General features: G+C 48.0%; 1 protein-coding gene across 4 annotated transcripts in view; it reads left to right on the plus strand.

The window, feature by feature from the left end:
- GATAD2A (GATA zinc finger domain containing 2A) overlaps positions 1-19,083 on the plus strand; it is a 104,944-nt gene that overhangs the window by 76,511 nt on the left and 9,350 nt on the right. For all 4 annotated transcript variants that reach the window (XM_028519142.2, XM_036032646.1, XM_036032644.1 and 1 more), the window contains 3 exons: positions 16,842-16,974; positions 17,101-17,232; positions 18,512-18,601. In XM_028519142.2, the coding sequence (XP_028374943.1) occupies positions 16,842-16,974; positions 17,101-17,232; positions 18,512-18,601 (355 nt within the window). The remainder of the gene's footprint in view (positions 1-16,841; positions 16,975-17,100; positions 17,233-18,511; positions 18,602-19,083) is intronic.

Below are 19,083 nucleotides of genomic sequence, written 5' to 3' on the forward strand. Positions count from 1 at the left end.
AGACTAATCTGTCCTCAGACAGTGTGTGCTTGGTAGAGTCTGGCTTCTCTCTGTGTGCTTTTGAGATTCATTTGTGTCCTCTATGTATCAGTCTTTTGTTGAGCAACTTCTGTGTGGATCTGCAGAGTCGTGCACTCACCCATCTACAGACCAGGGCTGGGTGGGCACAGCTGCTGTGATCATTCCTGCAGAAGTCTTCACATGGACATTGATCCTCATTTCTCTTGCTAAATACCTATAGGTTGAATTCTATATAGGATCAGGGGGTTGGTGTGTGTTGTTTTGAAGAAACTACTGGTCCTTTCTTTGAAAATGTCTAGGCCTTTTTACTAATGCAGGTATGGGGGCTGGCCATTTCATTCTCACTTCATGTCTTCAGTCTTTACAATTTTAGTCAGTGGGTCTCCAGAGAGGTATGGGTCTAGGTCCAGGTCTGCTTATATAATCATAATTCTTTTCCCCTTGGTGACAGAAGGGTGATTGTTGCTGCACTGGCTGCCTGCCTAGTGGTGGTGGGAGGCCTTGTCTGCCATGTGCAGACCTGAGCTCCCACCCACCCTGTTCTCAGTACATGCCACACTGCAGCTGTGCCTGGCCTACCAGCCAGCTGTCTGCCGGAATGTGCATCCTTGAGTGAGTTGGTCGAATGTTACACAGCTGTGGGCGTGAGGGCTTGGGAAAGGAACCTGGTTCTCCCATAGCCCAGTAGGTGTAGGTATGGCCCTCACCCTGGTTCTTCTGCAGTCTTCCTCACAGGGATTGACCTCCCTGTCTTGTGTGAGAGCTATGGAAGTCCTGCAGCCAGAAGCCTGTTCCTTTCATCTAACCGTTACTTGAGTTGGGACTACAGCTCCCTGGGAGACTCTTCAGAGCCCAGCCCCTCCCCAGCACCTGTTGTGGGCTGGCTGCTGCCTTTCACTACTGATTCTGTGCTGGGTAACTTCCAGGAGAGCCTGGGGCAGTCTGAGGGAGCTGCTTCATCAGCTCCAACTGGAAATCTTAGCCTGCTTGCATTTCTTAGCATGTTCAGCACATGGGAACTGAGAGATATGTTCCTTTGGAAATCGGTTCCTAGTTTTGTGGTCCCTTCCCTGCCTCAGCTGCCACCTACAAAACTGCATGGCGCCTCTTCATCTTCTCCTCATTCTCTGCCTCTTCCCTGCCCTTTGGGCTCCTCGTTCCAGTTCTCTCTCTCTGTCCACCTGCCTTTATTCTCGACCATATTTTATTCCAGGTTTGAAATAATTGACATTTGAGGGTTTCACCTGTAATTTAAAAAGTCATTAGATTATTTTGGGGTATCGGTGACAGATTCTGGATGTCTTGTTTCTCCTTAAGCAGCCCAGCTCACACTGAGCATAGTGTGAGCCATCCTGCACCAAGTTATTGCCACTTTTCTGTTGCCTTTATGGCACCCTCCTCTGGCCATAGAGGGGATGGTTTCACACTGGACAGTGGGAACCTTCTGGGGATGTCCTGTGTGGCTGCCCCTGTGCATAGTAATCATGGTAAGCATCCTACCTGCTCATGGTAAGCAGTTCACACATATATGAGTTGCAGAGTTGCAGATTATTTTGAAATTATTTGGTGTGACTCTGCAATGCAGTTTCTGATACTTCCTCACAGCATGTATTTCTGCTAGTGCTTTGTCACATGTTGAGAGGTTCTTCAGCCTGTAACCAGTGCCTTGGGTGTGTTTGCAGGTCATTTAAGTGTTCTATTTGCAGGTATATGTGAGAGAAGGTCTCTGATCAGCCCTCCACTAGGCTGGCTAAAACTGTTCTTACGTACACTGCTTTGTATCTTGTAGCTAGTTTCTCTACAGTGTTGAGAGCAGTTGTACCAGAACCTTAACCAACATGGGAGGTGGGGGTGGCAAGTGCACTGGCCAGAGCATTTGGGCTGAGGGATCCTACCCTCAAAGCCATCTAACCTGGTAAGATGAAGGGGGCCTGCCTATGTGTAGAACAGGTGGAAACGAGTGAATTCCTGGGACCTCTCAAGGGGTCCCACCAGGAGAGGAGCATTTCCTCAATGTCCTAGAGGAAAAGAAGAAATGGCCTATTTATAAGAGATTGTCAAGCTTTTTCCCTCAAGAAGATAAGCATGTGAATTATACTTTGTGAGTTTGAGAGTGGAGCAGCAGGTGATGGAAGACAATTGAGGGTATCTTGCAACCTGATTCCGCTTACCCCCATGTGACCCAGGATAGTTCACCCCATGCTTGAAGCCCACTGTCTCCTGTGAATCAAGGTTTGGTCATTCTTGAGCCTCAGAAGCTCCCAGCATCATTCAGTAAAGTTTGTCACAGTAGTGATGGGAAGGAGCCATGGGACTCATGGGTGTCCAAGAATGAAGGAGAGGAGAGTAGGTGGAGGGCCACAGGCCCCTGTGGAAGGAAGGTGGGTGACATGCACAGATAGGCAGAGTCAGCTGCCTTTGGAGACACTGAGTTTCCTTTGGCCAAGGCAGTCTTAATGCCAGCACTGTGGAGGTACCCACCTTGGGGCAGGATGGGAGAGGAGGTGGGGAGTGTGTGAGGCTTTAGGAGATAAAAGACATATACACCCTTCCTGTGTGTCTCCTCCCTTGGGTCCCAAGCCATAATTTTGCTTATTTTTAGAGCTTGATCTTAAAAGTAGTTGTGGTGTGGACTTCTGGCCAAGATGGAGGCATAGGTAGACTCATTTCGCTTCCTCACACAACCATAAGAAGGATAACAACCAATCTAAAAACAAAAAACATCCAGAACTGCCAGAAAATCTAACTGTATGGTAGTCTGACAACCAAGGATTTAAAGAAGAAACATTTATCCAGATGGGTAGGAGGGGCAGAGAGGACTTGATGTGGCATGGCAAGGCAGCAGCAAGGCAGTGACTGCAACTGGCAGAACAGGAGAGACAACAGCAGAGTGAGTGATCCCAGCCCCAGGCCAGACAGCACAGGCCAGGTTTCCAGTGCCGGGATTATAAAGCCTCAAACTGCTGGCTGTAAAAACCAGTGGAGGTTGGGGCAGCCAAAGAAACTGCTGGTCTCTTAGGAGAGTAGGTTTAAAGGGCTCAAGGGTCCTAGTACATAAACCCACCCACTCTGGGAATCAGCACCAGAGCAGCAGCTAGAAGGGCACCACTTGCCTTTGGGAAGTAGGAGAAGTGACTGGAAATGGGGCAAGATTTGAACAAGTGGCGCTGTTCATGGTACTGTTTCCTCTCTGACCCCTTCCCCACACACAGCGCCACAAAGTGAGCTGCTGCCCTAGTGAATACCTAAGGTTCCACCCCTTACAGTGTAACAGGTACGCTCACATGGGGAGTCAAAGCAGCTCTACCTAATACACAGAAACATAGGGAGGCTGCCAAATTGAAGAGACAAAGAAACATGGCCCAAATGAAAGAACAAACCAAAACTCCATGAAAAGAACTAAGCAACATGGAGATAGCCAGTTTATCAGATGCAGAATTCAAAACACTGGTGATCAGGATGCTCAGAGAAATAGATTATGGCCACAAAATAAAGGAAGAATTAAAGGGTATACAAAGTGAAATAAAGAAAAATACACAGAAAACGAACAGTGAAGAGAAGGAAGCTGGGGTTCAACTCAACAGTTTGGAACAAAAGGAAGAAGTAAATATTCAACTGGAACAGAAAGAAGACATGAATTTGAAAAAATGAGGAGAAGCTTAAGAATATCTGGGACAACTTTAAACATACCACCATCCGAATCATAGGGGTGCTGGAAGCAGAAGAGGAATAACAAGAAATTGAAAAGTAAATTGAAAAAATAATGAAGGAAAACTTTCCCAATTTGGTGAAGGAAATAGACATACAAGTCCAGGGAGCTCAGAGTCCTAAACAAGTTGGACCCAAAAAGGACCACACACCAAGACACATCATAATTAAAATTCCAGAAGTTAAAGAGAGAATCTTAAAAAAAAAAAAAAAAAGATTTTATTTATTTATTTTTAGAGAATGGAAGGGAAGGAGAAAGAGATGGAGAGAAACATCAACGCGTGGTTGCTTCTCACATGCCCCCCAATGGGGGACTTGGCCTGCAACCCAGGCATGTGCCCTGACTAGGAATCAAACCAATGACCTTTTGGTTCACAGGCTGGCACTCAATCCACTGAGCCACACCAGCCAGGGCAAGAGAGAATCTTAAGAGCAGCAAGTGGAAAGGAGTTACCTACAAAGGAGTTCCCATAAGACTATCAGCTGATTTCTCAAAAGACACCTTTTAGGCAGGAAGGGACTAGCAAGAAGTATTTGAAGAGATGAAAAGCAAGGACCTACATCCAAGATTATTCCATCCAACAAAGCTATTATTTAGAATGGAAGGGTAGATAAAGTGCCTCCCAGACAAGGTAAAGCTGAAGGAGTTCATCACCAAGCCCTTATTATATGGAATGTTAAAGGGACTTAACGAAGAAAAGGAAGAGCAAAACTAGGAACAATAAAATGACAATAAACTCACAACTATCAACGAGGGAATCTACAAAAACAAAAACAAACTAAGCAAACAACTAGAATAGGAACAGAATCATTGAAATGGAGATTGCATGGAAGGGCTATTAGCAGGGAAGGGTGGGGGGAGAATGGGGGGAAAGGTACAGGGAGTAAAGAAAGCATAATGGTAAGTACAAAATAGGCAGGGGGAGGTTAAGCATAGTACAGGAAATGGAGAAACCAAAGAACTTGTATGTGTGACCCATGGACATGAACTAAGGGGGAAGGGATTGCTGGGGGTAATGAAGGTACCCAGAGGTGGGGGGCAAAGGGGGAAAACTGGGACAACTAATAGCATAATCAATGAAATATACTTTATTTTAAAAAGTGGTTGTGGTGTAACTGCTTTGCAAAGCTTCAGGTTTTAGTGTGACTGAGACCTGGCTGCAGTGTTTCTAAGGATGAGCCTTGATAGCTCTCAGAAGCAGCGTTAATACAATGCCGCGCTAAGGAGAATGACCTGTCCAAGCATGCAGTGTTTCCTTCTTTCAGGAGCATTTGGCAGTGACTGTGGGCAGTGTGGGACAAAACAGTCCTGGTGGCACTTTTAGGGGAGCCAACAGCCCAGAAATTAGAGTATTTGGGGTCTCAGGTCCCCAATTACTCAGGTCCCTGGAGTCATTGGGTTTGGTCAGAGTTGGGGCCTGAGAAGGCCCAGGGTGGTGGGAGCAGGGTGGCTGACTGGTTGGGAAGGGCAGGCCCTGGAGCACCCTCAGGAGTGGGGATAATTGGTGCTCTGGGACTGGTGGAGATGGACCTCCTGGGAAGAGAGAAGATGACTGCCTGGAGAGTGGCAGTCTGCGGGGAGTAGGGCATGAGGTGCAAGGTAGTGTACTGGTATTGGGGGCCTGGGCCAGCCACTAGTCAGTCTTTGCCTGGTCTCTCCATCTGCAGACACACAATGTCAGAACAGAGCTGCCCTGGGAGGTGTCAAGATCTCTGCATTGGGTAACTGTGGAGCCTGTACAGTTGCTGTTTCAGAAGGCCACAAGAACAGGGTTACCAAATTTTATTGGCTTATAATTAAGTAGATTTTCTTAAAATATTTATTTACTATTTGAGAGGGGAAGGAAGGGAGAAAGAGAAGGAGGGAAACATCAATGTGTGGTTGGTCGGCTCACGCCACATCTACTATGGGGGACCTGGTTTGCAACCCAGACATGTGCTCTGACCAGGAATCGAACTGGCAACCCTTTGGTTCCCAGGCCGGCACTCAATCCAGAGCCACACCAGCCAGGATTAATTAGATTTTATAAGGAAATTATGGCATACATGTGGGGTGAATCCTATTCAATTTTTAGTACCTCTCATTTTTCAAAGCACAGCTTTGGCAGCAAGAAAAAGTCCACATGTCAGCAAGACTCCACTCTGGAGCCTTTGCCACAAGCACTGGCATGGCCCCTTTAGGGCCCAAAGAATATTAGATTGTGTGATAATATCTGTTGACAATACTTATTAGTTCATTTAAAGATGACAGTAGTGAACCTATTATCACGTGATAGAATAAGTAACTTTTTTATGAGAACTATTTTGCAGATTTCTTTAATACTTGCTGTAGCAAGTAGACAGCTGGATTCTCGTATCTTTTCTGTGTCCAGTTTCTTGTGATATATTGTTAGGGCTGAAGCATGTGAAGAAAACCCAACCTCACACAGAAAAGCAATTGGATCACGGTGGTGTGTTTGGGTAGTCTTTTTGGATAATTGTGTATTTCTTCCTTTAGTGAGACACCAAAACACAAAGTGGCCTCTCCCTAACAGTTAGTTGCACTGTAGACTCTGAAGCCTCTTTAGTTAACTTCTTATACTAGTTATATTAAAGTCCATCAATTTTTCTCACACTTTGAACAGAATAATATTTTTTAAAAAAATAAATAAACTCTTAATTTTAGGGTCATTTTAGATTTACAGAAAATGCAAAGATTCTTTCTGTACATCCTACCCCAGCCTCCCCATTGTTAATATGTTACTGTGGAACCCAACACCCATATGTTACTATTAACCAGAGTTTATAATCTATTCAGATTTCCTCTTTTTTACCTTTTCTGTTCCGGCATCCATGTTACATTTGGATTTCTTAGGCTCCTCTGGGCTGAGACAGTTTCTCAGACTTTCTTGGTTTGATAACACTGACATTGTTGAGAACTGGTGAAGTATTTTATAGAATGCCCTCAGTTGAGGTTTGTTGGTGTTTCTCTCATGGTTGAACTGGGGTGATGGGTGTATAGGGGGTGTATAGGGGTTAAGGAGGACCAGAGATGAGGCGCCCTTCTTGGTACATTGTGTATAGGGCATATGCCATCAGTGTGACTTTTCTCTGATGTTGAGCTTGATTCTCTAGTTGAGGCGGTGTCTTTCATGTGTCTCCTGGGAAGCTGCTCTCTTCCATTTTTTCATGCTGTCTCTTTTGGAAGGAGGTCACTATTTACAGCTCACACCTAAGGGTATGGAGTCCCATTCTCCTTTTTCCAGGGTGCAGCATTTGCACAAATTATTTTGTATTTTTCTGCCTGGGAGATTTTTCTCTTCTTCCCCTGAATGACTTTTTACTCGTATTTGACTTTTGTGGTACCACTGAACATTAGAAAATAATAGTTCACTTAGTTATTGAGATCTTTCAGATACAGTTGATCCTTGAACAGCATGGGCTTGCTTGCACTGTGTGGATCCACTTAAACATGGATGTTTTTCATTAAATAATGTACAGTGCTATAAATGTCTTTTTTTTAGAATTTTCTTGACTTTTTTTTTTTACCTCTGTCTTTATTGTAAGAATACAGTATGTGATACATATAACATACAGAATAAGGGTTAATTGGCTGTGTTATCTGTATGGCATCCAGTCAACAGCAGGCTATTAGTAGTTAAAGTTTTTGGAAATCAAAAGTTACATATGGATTTTTGACTGTGTAGGGGGTCGGTGCCCTTAACCCCTGAGTTGTTCAAGAGTCAACTGTACTGACACATTTCATTTTCAGTTTTGCAGAATCAGAATAGTTAATCTCTGATATGTTGGAAAGCTGTTGGACTCACAGTGGCAAACACAAAAATTTTCCGAAATTCTATATTTTCCTCAAGGGAAGATCAGACTTTATCATTAGTGACACAAATACTGGTGGCGGTTTTTCCTTGGAGCAGCAAGTTTTGTTTTGACCATTTTGGAGGAAATGGCTACTAAACAGCCAAGCTTGAATAATCACAGTGTGTCTGTCAATCTTTCCTTCAGATAGCAGGGATACTTTATTTGGTCACAGAATGTTAAAAAGACACGGACTTACAAGCTGAGGTTTAATACGATCAATAACTTGCCCTTCTACATAAGGGTGTTGTCCATAGTATGACAACACTAACTCCTGGCACAGTTTGGCACTGCTCTCCCAACTTGGCAAAAAAGACAAATGTTGTCTCAGTGTTGCAACAACCTGGCAGAGCCCCTGGAGGGATCCTGCACACCACTTGGGGGACTGCTAGTGGCTCAGAGCCATGCAGAGGATCACAGTCACGCTGTTCCTGGCTGTCCAGCATGGGCAGAGACAGGATGCCTGGTAGGGCTCTGTGCTGATGTCTCAGGCAGCACAGTGGTTGATGGCCTGCTGGGGTCAGACAGTGGAAGGAAGAGAAGCCCTCAGCCTGGGACCTCGTCCCCAGGGACATTCGATTGCAGGGTGGGAGCCAGATGAGTCAATTCAGAGCATAAAAAGTGATGGGGCCGTTCTGAGTGTGCACATTGCATTCTGGGAGGATCTAGAAAAGAGGTGGAGTCACCATCTTGTTGACTAGATGATATGTTTTTTTGTATCTTTTACATATCGTGACACCTCGAGTTTAGTGTTGTCCATTCTGTATATGAAGAAACCCAGGCTAATTGAGATTTGGGGCCAGCTTCCTGGCAGAGGTGCACCCAGCTCCCCCTGGTCCTCCTGAATGACCTGGGTGGCTGACCTGTGTGGAGTCCTGTGGCTGCTGGACTCAGAGCAGCTGGAGCAGGTCTGGTGGGGGTTGGGGGGCAGCTGACCCTGAAAGGATTTACTATTGGAAGGTAGGGGATGATCCAGCAGTTTAAAATTGGTATTTAAAAGGGGACAGGAAACTTGCAGGCAAAGCATGCATTTTCCATTTATCACAAAAGTTTGTGGTCATTGCATGCTGGAAAGCGATGTTTCTTGTGTGTGGTTTTCAACTACACACAGGTTACTCTTGCCATATGTTGGTGAGGAAGCTAGTACCCCAAGAGATGCATTTGGGTTCATTTGATGGTTGTAGTCTCTTTGAGCTGGAGAGTGCTCCTGGGTTCTCATCATGTCCTGCCTGGTAGAAGATTGGCCTGGCGTGTAGTTAGGGGATCAGAGGAATGCTAGCATTGATGCTGTGGCCAACAGTCTGCATTTGACATTTGTTTTTCTTTCACTCTTGCAGGGCCCTCGCCCTTGGGGAGCTTGGATTCCTAAGTGTCAGAACCCCACCCAGTTTTGTCAGGCAGATGGTGGTCCATGTGTAGTGAGAGTTATTTCCCAGTCAAGTTCAAGGATCCCATCTATGTCCTCACAGTGTCATCTCTTTGTCACCTCAGGGACTTTGATAGGCAGGTGCTGCTGGCTGTCTAGGATCCTTCAAATATAAATGAAAACATTTTCTGCCCCAGCTGGTGTGGTTTAGTTGGTTGGAGCATTGATTGTCCTATATGTCAAAAGGTTACAGGTTTAATTCCCAGTCAGGGCACATACCTAGGTTGTGGGTTCAGTCCCTGGTGAGGGCAAGTATGGGAGACAGCCAATCAGTTGTTTCTCGCGTTGATGTTTCTCTGTCTGTCTCCCTGACTCCCTCCCCATTCCTCCCTCTCTAGAATCAGTTAAAAATATCCTCAGGAGAGAATTAAAATCTTAAAAATTTTTCCCCCTTTAACCTAGTCCACAATATAGTATTTGGTAATCCAAGGTAGAGGAGTCAGAGTTGAAAGTCACATGGGACCCATCCTGTTCAACCCTATAACCCTCTGTAGGCCATAGTCATGTGACCTGAGCAAGTCACTCTCTCTCCCAGGAGTGACTTCACATGTGGCCCCAGGTGACAGGCAGTTGATAAGATTACTTGGATGCATGGAACTAGGGTTGGCACAGAGATGACCATTATAAAGGATTAGTGTGTATCCTGGGTGATTTTCCAAACCTGACACAGATCAGCTTTTCTGTTCTATGACTGTGGTCATTTCTAACAAGTGCCCCTTCCCGAATTTTTGAGCAGAGTATGCTGAATTGATTAAACCTTCTTGGTAGCGTTGTGTCCTGGCTGGACAGGTTGGAAGCTGTCTGGGTCCTGCTGCAGTGACCTGCTTGAGTGGGAGCTGGTCCTGCAGTCTGCCTCATTGCCACTTGGTATTGGAGTCTTTTCTTGGGGTCACTGCTAGCTGCTGGCTCAGGGAGGTCCTCTCTATAGTTCTCAGCGACTCTGCACACCCCTGAAACTGGCTTCTATCACTGCTTCCAGTCACAGTGAGGTTCTCTTGGCTTCCTTGGCCAGGTTTTGTGACTTTAGGGGGTTCTTGTGTTCCTAGAAAACCCCCCAGCAAGACAGGCTGGATGCCTCCTGACCTTGCTGAGGAGGCAGTGCTTCTCTGCTCCTGCCATGTGCCCTGGGACTGCCCACCTCTGTGCTGGGGGCAGTAAAGGGGGAATGGGCTCACAGGCCAGAGCCTGGCCACACATGCTCCCTCCTTTTCTCCTGAGATGTTTAGCTGTAGCTGTGGTGGGGTATACCATAATGGAGTCCCAGAGTGATAGTTGGACCTGAAATTTCCAGGAAGAATAATGGCTGGCTTTCAAAAATCCCATTGCAGCTGCTCACCTCCATGGCCTCTGTGGCCAAGAAGCAAAATGTGTTCTGACTTACCAGCCTCCACAAAGCAGGCTTTTTTCTCCTGACATCCCAGCCAACTGGGTGTCAAGTTACAGTGCTGGGAGAAGGGGCAGTGGATGCCAAGGAGGGAGCAGAGAGGTGGGAAGTGGGTGGGTTTCAGGGCTTCAGGATCTGGAGAAGGGACCAGACGATGACGACACCGACGACGACACCACCACCACCTGCCCCTGCCCTGTGTCAGGGCAGCCAGAACTTGAGCTTTAGTGCGTGCACAGTCTGTGTCTGTGCAGCAGAGCTTCCTTTTAAATCACATTGAATGTCTTGAGTCACTGGTGCCCCTGAGAAAGGGAGGGTGGAGTATGGGGTCCCAGTGAGTAGCTACCACACCCAGGTGGCTGTGAAAGGTCCCAGAAATGTGTGTCTTTGAGATGTCCAGTTCACAGGGGCCTGCTAGTGAGATGGTGCCATGTGGTAGGACTACCCCAGGAACTGGTAATAACTCTTTCTCTCTTGTAGGACTTCCCTAGAAGTATTTCTGGAATTGCGGGGTGGGTGGGGATGCTCACTCGGTTAAGCATGTGGAATTGCTTCTGGCTTTGACTCAGGTGCCACTCCAGGTGGTATCTGAAACTCGGGTGGCTCCCAGGCCTGAGGATGGCCCTTCCTTTCCTGTGGGGCCTTTTCCCTACCTGCGTTGTTGGGCAGCTCTGGTCTCTTGCTGGGTCTTCCCAGAACTTCACGTCCATCCTATCCCAAGGCTGTACCTGCCACAGACAGCCCCCATGTGTGGAGGACTGAACTGTGCTGTGCTGGTCCCTTTAGGAGGCTTTTGAGGGTCAGCAAGGGTGGCTACTGGGAAAAACCTTTTCTTTCCCCCAACCCTCTTGCCTCTCCTAGGGTAGTGTCTAGGGTGGATGGCCTCTTTTGGGGACAGTCTGAGGGAGGACAAGGAGTTACCATGGTATGGGCTAGCCCTGTTAGCCCCATTTTCTCAGTGGTTTAAAGTAATGATGTGGAGTTGTCTGCTGGTTGGCTGGTCCCAGCAGGACACTGGTTCTTTGTGCCCTTGTCCTTGCAGTCTCATGTCAGCTGGGCTGGATGTCTCCGCTGATTTTGTTACTCACGGGGGATGTCTAGGCCCATCTCCATGTCTGTCTTTGTGACCCTCAAGAGACCTTCTTTCCACACAGCTGGCTTGGTATCTTACATTAGGGTGCACCGAGGACATCCTTGGAGTGCTCAGTCTAGGGGCCCAAGTAGAAACTGCAAAGTTCCTGTGGCCTTGCCTTGAAACCTCACTCACAATGTTGCTTCCTCCACATTCTTGCAGTTCAGAGAGCAAGCCACAAAACCAGCCCAGGTCATGGAGCCAGGACTGGACAGGCTGTGAGCACAGGCAAGGGTCAGCTTGAATGAGCTGCCTCCAAAGAGCTCTCAAGGCTGGACTGATGGCCTCATCAGGGTGGAACACTTGTCCTCTGAACAGGGTTTTGTCAACCATAAATATTAGGGCTCACTCTTAACATCCACCAAAGTCCTGAACTCGCAGGCTAGAGGTTGGACTTCCAGGGCTGCTTTCCTGAAAAGTCACGTAATGACACAGAAATCCTTTTAAGTGAATTTGTACATCTTTAGCAACATAGCATCTGTGTGCCTGTGGACATGATCACCCATGTGTGCAAGGTTATCAGTCACTCTACTCATGAACTCACAGACCCCATCCTGGAACCAGGTGCCAGGGAATAGGAGGAAATGGGTGTGTGCCAGCTCTGTTGCCTGAGCACCCATCGTGCCAGGCCTGCTCTAGCTGCGGGGACGCAGCAGGTACAATTCCTGCTCCTTCAAGATTTGAGAATACTCAATGTTACCCCAGTGACTGATTGTGAGCAGCCCCTTAGTGCTCCAGGAAAGGTTAGAGCTTTGACTGTCCTGATAGCCTCTTTAGGTATCTGAGCCTTACCCAGCAACTCTGAGGGGCAGCTGGGAAGAAAACCCTTTTCCCATCCTTGTAGGAGGCACGGAGAGGAAAGTGTTCTGCCCTAGGCCTCTCACTTGCAAGAGGCAGAACCAAGTAAGACCACAGGCAATTCTGTGGGAGCATGACAGCAACACCTAATCCCTTTTCTAGTGTGCAAGCTTGGTGTACAGTGCCCACTCATGATAGGCCTTTGTGAGCATGGCCATGGAGTCTCTCCACCACCCCTAGCCAGTGTGGCACTTGAAGGAGATTCCTGCTCCTCTGGCTCTAGGGAGTTGTGGGGAGCCTCACACCCTCTTCTGAGTCTATAGTATCACATGAGAGGTTGCTGCCCCCCCCCCCCCCCCGCCTTTTGCTCTTTACTTGTTGGGTTACCCTGGGAACATGCTGGACCCTCACTGGGAGTTGGAGTACCCAGGCCTTCTGGAGACAGGCTCCGAATAGCACCATGGGGCCCAGGCTGCCGTTCTGTGACAACCTATAGTCCTGTCCCCACTGTGGATTGAGAGAACCCATCTGTCAGATGGGCAGTGACTCTGTGGGCTGACCAGGCAGGGCTGCCATGCTGGCACTGTGTGGGAAGGTGGAGTCAGAGGCTCTTTACTTGGACAAGTTTGCTGGAGTGAGGGGGGAACTCTACTCAGGCCTGTGCTGCCTTTCAGTGGATCCCCAGGTTCTGTCCTGAGCTCCCTAACCCCAGGAAGGACAGTAGTGGACAGGGCTTATGAGGGTGTCCACAGGCATGCATACTGTAGGAACACTGACCACACTGCAGGGGTCAGGGCTGGGCCAGCCAGGGACCTTCTGAGGGCATAGATTTGACGTGCATCTTGAAGTGTAAGTTGGAGCTCTCAAGGGGGTCTTGGGAGTTTGGTGGAGGGAATGGTGGTAAAGGTAGGAGCCTCTGTCAAGATGAACCCAAGGGTATAGAGGCTAATGGGGCTGAGTGGCCTGGGAGGTGTGAATGGGCTCTAGTGGGAGGAACGTCCTGGGGCCCAGGTGGGAATTTGCAGGAGCAGGTGAGGCTGGTGTTGATTTAGCAACTCCTCATCCCACTTTTAACCACAACTAGCAGCCACCTGCTTCTGGACCCAGCTGTTGTGCTGGAGAGATGTAGAGCCTGTCTGCCTCTCTGCCACTGGCCCTGAGGAGGAATTTGTTGTCCTGAGGCCTTATTGGGTCTGTGGTCATCCCCAACTTCCCTATTGTGTGCAGGAATCTCAGGGGTTTTGTAAAATGCAGGCTTCGATCAGGCAAGTCTAGGACAGCAAGATGCTGTAGTTCCACAAGCCCTCTGGAGAAGCTGCCCCAGCTGCTCCTGAGCTGCAGTGGGCAGTGGCCCTGTGCCTGCCCATGCACTGCACCCCCCCCCCCCCCCCGCCCCGTTGGATCCTAAGGACAGAACCACTTTTTATCCAAGGGCTTATCCTTACTATCTGGTACCATACCTACTTCTTAGGTGGGCATTCAGCAAATAAGGAGTGAATGAATGCAGGAGTATAGATGAAGCACTCCTTCTCCAACATCAGGCAGGCTCATTCAGAGAACCACAAAGGTCAGAGCTACTGAGAACAGTTTGTGTTCCCTCGATGAGACTTCCCTGGAATGGGCCAGGAAGATACTCAATATTAACACTGACCATGGCTGGTGAAAGCTGGGACAGTAGCCTGGCATGGTGGGTACAGGATTCTGTTGTCAATTAAATTTGTAATCCAGGTCTTCCCTCCAGAAAACTTGGGGGAAGTTCTTGGTAGGTTAACAGCTTTTATGTTTATTTAGCTAGGGGCTTGCCCAAGGGGAGGAGGTGGCGAGACCATTTTCACAGATGATAACCTAGCCTGCTTCCAGGGATTTTTGTAGGTCACATAAAATCTCTTGATCATAATATTTTACATAACGGTTCCTAAGATGGGTTTATAGGGTTTGCCCTGAAATCTTGTAGCTTCTAGAAAAACTTAGTGCCCAGGTGGCTGCTGTGCACTGAAGCAGTATATACCTGGCATGCCACTGCCCCCCTAGCATGTTGGGCTAGATTTCATCTGCTTTTCTTCTCCTGGCCTAGGTGGTTCTGTAATTTTAAACAATTTTTTTTAAAAGAATGCCCATGTTAATGTTTATCCTGTGTCAAAGAGGTGTTCTTTTTCCTGAATTAAAAGAACTCTCTGGGAAGAACTGAGAGACTTTGAAGCATCCTTGCTTTAAAGATGGAAAGTTTTTTAAAGATGGAAAGATGGAAGCTTAGGAAATTTTTTTATGTTGGAAACTAGAAGGGCTGGTGGCGTCTCTGTGTTTGGAAGGGGTGACCTAGTCTCTGTAATACAGCACAGTCTCTGTGGGCGTGCACCACACAGGAAGTGCCTGCCAGCCTGGCAGCTCCAGGGTGAACTGGGTGCCTCCATTTTCTGACAACACCTGAACCCTACCTCACTTCTCAAAATGAAGGCTGCTTGTCACAAACTGGTTAGAACTGGCTGTTGCCATGGTTTTCACCGTTGGAAGGCACAGTTAAAGGGTCACGTGACCAAGGAGGGAAATGCCTTTGTCACATGACTTTTTGGTGGCCTGATTAGCATACAGGAAGTACACTCCCTGCTGGGATGCTGAGTGATCTTTGATGGGAGGTGATGTCATCTCTTGGACGAGTTATTGATTGTTGTTGTCAATCCAAAATGGGACCTGGTAGTGCTGTGGTCAGAATGACCATCTCAAGGAGCTTCAATTTCCAGATGGTCTCAGTCCCTCACTCTGCCCTTTTCCTTCAGGCAAATTTCAATTTTTTAGATATGTCACCCTCCTGAGACACCCTCAGTGAGATGATAAAAAGTGATAAATCCCTATAGATCACTCTCGCCTCAGCACTCGCTGGCTTAGGAAGTGCCTTCAGTCTAACTATAGACGAGGCTCTGCCTAGGCTGCTGCTCTGCCTGTATGCAGCCACCTGGGAGCCCACCTGGGTGGGGACAAGTGCCACAGCTTCTGTGCTGTGGCCCAGCATCTGCTTGGTGTCTGTATGTGCATCCAGAAAACCTGGGATTGGAGCCCAAGATCATCTTGGAAGTTGAAGCTCCCTGGCTGAATGGGCAGCCAACAGAGAGACAGAGACTTGAAAGAGTAGTGTTTCATGAATTGATTGGTTTATGGTTTGCTGAGGCCAGAGTGAGACATTCTGGGTTACTTTATAAATAGTAGCCGGTTTCTGGACTTGAGAATGGGGGCTGGTAACCCCAGTAAGGGGTTGTATATCTTTAAAGGAGTGCCCTTTTGTCCCCTTCCTGGTTTCTTTTGAGGCCAGCCAGCAGCTGTACTGTTAAGTTGGATCATAGCTGGAAATGTTGAAGTGCAACTGCCATGCAGCTCTGGGAGGTGGGGAATAGGATTGGCTTGGAGGGGGTGCAGGGGTCCAGGGTCCTGGAGGAATGAGTGAACACTCAGCATCTGGTCCTCTGTGAATGTGCAGCTCACTTAAGGAACAGCAAAGGTGGTTTAGTGTGCTGTTAAGCACCAGTTTTTCATCTGTAACTGCCCCTGCTTAGCTGGAATGCAGTGAAAGGAGTAGGACAACTTTGAGCTGTTGGTTAACTTCATAGTTTGTTCTTTGGGCAATAGTGCCATCTAGTGGGCACATTTGGTCCTCAGTTGGTTCTGCTGCTGATGAAAAGAAGAATCAATTTCTTCAACACAAGTGTTGAGTGAGGCCAGATCTTAAGGGAAAATTTACATTGTACCCTCAGCAAATGGAGCCGCTTGGTTGGGGATGAGGTGTTGTCTCTGGGACCCATTGTTGTCCTTTGTTGAAGTGTTGTCCTATGTGTGGGATTATTGACACCATAGCAGAGGTTCAAATGTGCATATATATCTTAGGTACTTGTGAGTGGGCAGGGTTGTGGTAAGAGGGCAAGAGAGTAATAGGCAGAGGTGGGAGTTACTGGAAACAGTTTGTGAGCAGATAAGGTGGGTGAAGAATATCCAGATATGCAAGATAAAATGTACTTTGTGTTCTAGTCTATTTCAAAAACGGCAGCCTCTACTGCCACTGGAAGGATGAAGAGGCTACATGTGGCCCAGGAAGGACTATCCAGCAAACAGCCTTCTCTAGGATCCAGGGTCAAGCTATTGTAACTCAACACCTAGCCACATTTTAGAGAAAGGAGAGGTGGTGTTTTCCAAAATGCCCATGTCATCCTCCAAGATATAGGTGCCCTCATTCCTGGGGATACAGAGGCAGGCGCCAAGTACAGTCCCAACTGGGCAGGACCCAGCCATATACCAGTGGGTTTGGGTACTACAGGATAAATACAGTGAGAGAAGGCAGCCCTGGTGGATGGTAGGGAAGCTGTCAGGGAGGTCATAAGGAGAGAGGTTGACACCAGTGGGGCAGTGTGCATGCCACCTCTTTGCTGTCTGTGTTTGAATCTAGGCACCTGGAGGGTATGGGTGTGGGTGTCTGGGGAACAGTGTCCAGCATAGTCAGGGTGCTCTGATAACAACTCGCTATCCCTGCTCCACAGTGACACGAAGTCTGAGAAGAGAGCCCCCTCGCCTGATGTGATTGTGCTCTCTGACAATGAGCAGCCCATGAGCCCGCGGGTGAATGGGCTTCCGAAGGAGGCCTTGCAGGAGACCAGCACTGAGGCCCTCATGGTGAGCCTTGTCCCCATGCTAGGGACCACCACACCCAACGGCATCCCCGAATGCAGCTGGTGACAGTGGGGCCTGTGAGCCTGGCTGCTGACCCTCCTTCTTAACCCTGTTATCTTGCACTTGCAGAAAAGTAGTCCTGAAGAGCGAGAAAGAATGATTAAGCAGCTGAAAGAAGAATTACGGTTAGAAGAAGCAAAACTTGTTTTGTTGAAAAAGTTGCGGCAGAGTCAGATACAAAAGGAAACCACCGCCCAGAAGGTCTGTACTTTCTTCAAGGGTCAGTGAGAGTCATTCAGAGCTGGGGACAGAAAGACCAGTCATGGGAAGATGGGTTTCCTCAGGGGTATGAGTGCCAAAATCTTAATAAGGAACTTGCAGACTCAAGTTTCCATGTTGGATTTAAGAGTAAGATCTACTACTGGTCTAGAATGTTCCAGATCTGAGTACATAAAACTCACTTCCTGTGAAAACATCATGGTGTAGTGGAAAGCAGATAGATGTGTGAAGCTGCTGGAAGCACACTTTTAGGTTCAGAGCTCTGTCCCAAGTTTGTTTTTAGAAAGGCCTTCTGCCCTACAGATGGTTGTGCTGGTCGTCACAGGCTACTATGGGATTGTGGGTGGAGCCCCTGTCCTCCGGCACCTGCTGTCTCCCCTGGTGCCTGAGGCTTTTTGTGGGGCTGTTCTGGGCACAACTCACCATGTAGGGCAAGTTTCATGTTAGTTTTGTTGGATTTCTGTGAAAGTTCATGGTTGATTATGCAGCTACTCTTACGATAACCACTGTCATTCAGCCAGAAAGGTGAGTGCATGTGGGACAGGACAACTGACAATATGTGTAGAACATGTATCTCCTAAGAGAGAAGTTCAGGAGAAGGACACTCACCAGTCTGACTTGAGGGTTTGCCTGAGCTCCCACTCCATCCAGTCAGCGAATGGATATGGCCTAATGTCTATTAATCTTTAGGTGGACAGATTCTGCCTATTATTTGTTTCCTTGTCAATTGTTAAAGACATGGTATAGTGACCCAATTCTGTCACTGCCTCTTCCCTAGTGAAATATGTTCCTTTAAGGACCCCAAGGTTGGAATTAACCTGTCCAGGCGCTGGGCCCTTTCCCATTTCCAGTCCTTCCTGCCTCCTGGAGGGCAGAGTCAGTACCTGAACTAGAGTGATGATGGGAGTCACCAATGAGCGAGGGGTGCTAGAACAACTCTCCTCTGCCCATTTCGATCATGTCAGTTCTTTTCACAGATAGACAGGAGTCACTTACCAGGCTGGAAGCAGAACCTTTGCAAGCCTGGTACCTCTGGAAGAGGAAGAACACTACCCTCCATCAGAATTATGGGGGTGGGGCAAGACTGGTGGATCCCACCTATACGGACTGGGCTCCCTTCATCCTGAGTTTCCCAAAGGCAGTGGGGCCTTGTTACAGCATGGCTTCCAGCCTCCTCTGCTCACAGGGCAGCCACAGGACTGAAGTCTGGACATGGCCCCTGCTCCCCTGTCTCATCTCCTGAGTGTCCTGTCTCTTGCAGCCCGCAAGCTCCACTGGGAGCACTGTGACTACCCCTCCCCCGCTTGTGCGGGGCACCCAGAACATTCCTTCCGGCAAGCCATCACTTCAGGTCAGTGTTCTTTCCTCATCAGACTTCTGAGCAGCCCTACAAAAAGGCCGCCTGTTCCTTCTGATTAGACTGAATGAGGTTTACCTGCCGGTGGCTCCAAAATAAATCATGTTCACATCCCAAACAATGCCACCATTTACATCATAAACAAATCACACCAACACATAGGGGGCCCTTCCCATGACTCACCCCTATTGAGATTGGAGAAGGGACTAAGATCCACCTATACGGACTGGGCTCCCTTCATCCTGAGTTTCCCAAAGGCAGTGGGGCCTTGTTACAGCATGGCTTCCAGCCTCCTCTGCTCACAGGGCAGCCACAGGACTGAAGTCTGGACATGGCCCCTGCTCCCCTCAAACAGGCCCCAGCTCCCACCAGCAGGTGGCAGCACCAGTCCTGATTAGTTGGACTCTTTTCTGTGGTGGGGCCTGTGTCTTCACTCAGCCCAGGTTTATAAGTCTCTTATTGGCATCTGTGTTCCT

Source organism: Phyllostomus discolor, chromosome 8, assembly GCF_004126475.2.
Source record: "Phyllostomus discolor isolate MPI-MPIP mPhyDis1 chromosome 8, mPhyDis1.pri.v3, whole genome shotgun sequence".
Taxonomy (NCBI): Eukaryota; Metazoa; Chordata; class Mammalia; order Chiroptera; family Phyllostomidae; genus Phyllostomus; species Phyllostomus discolor.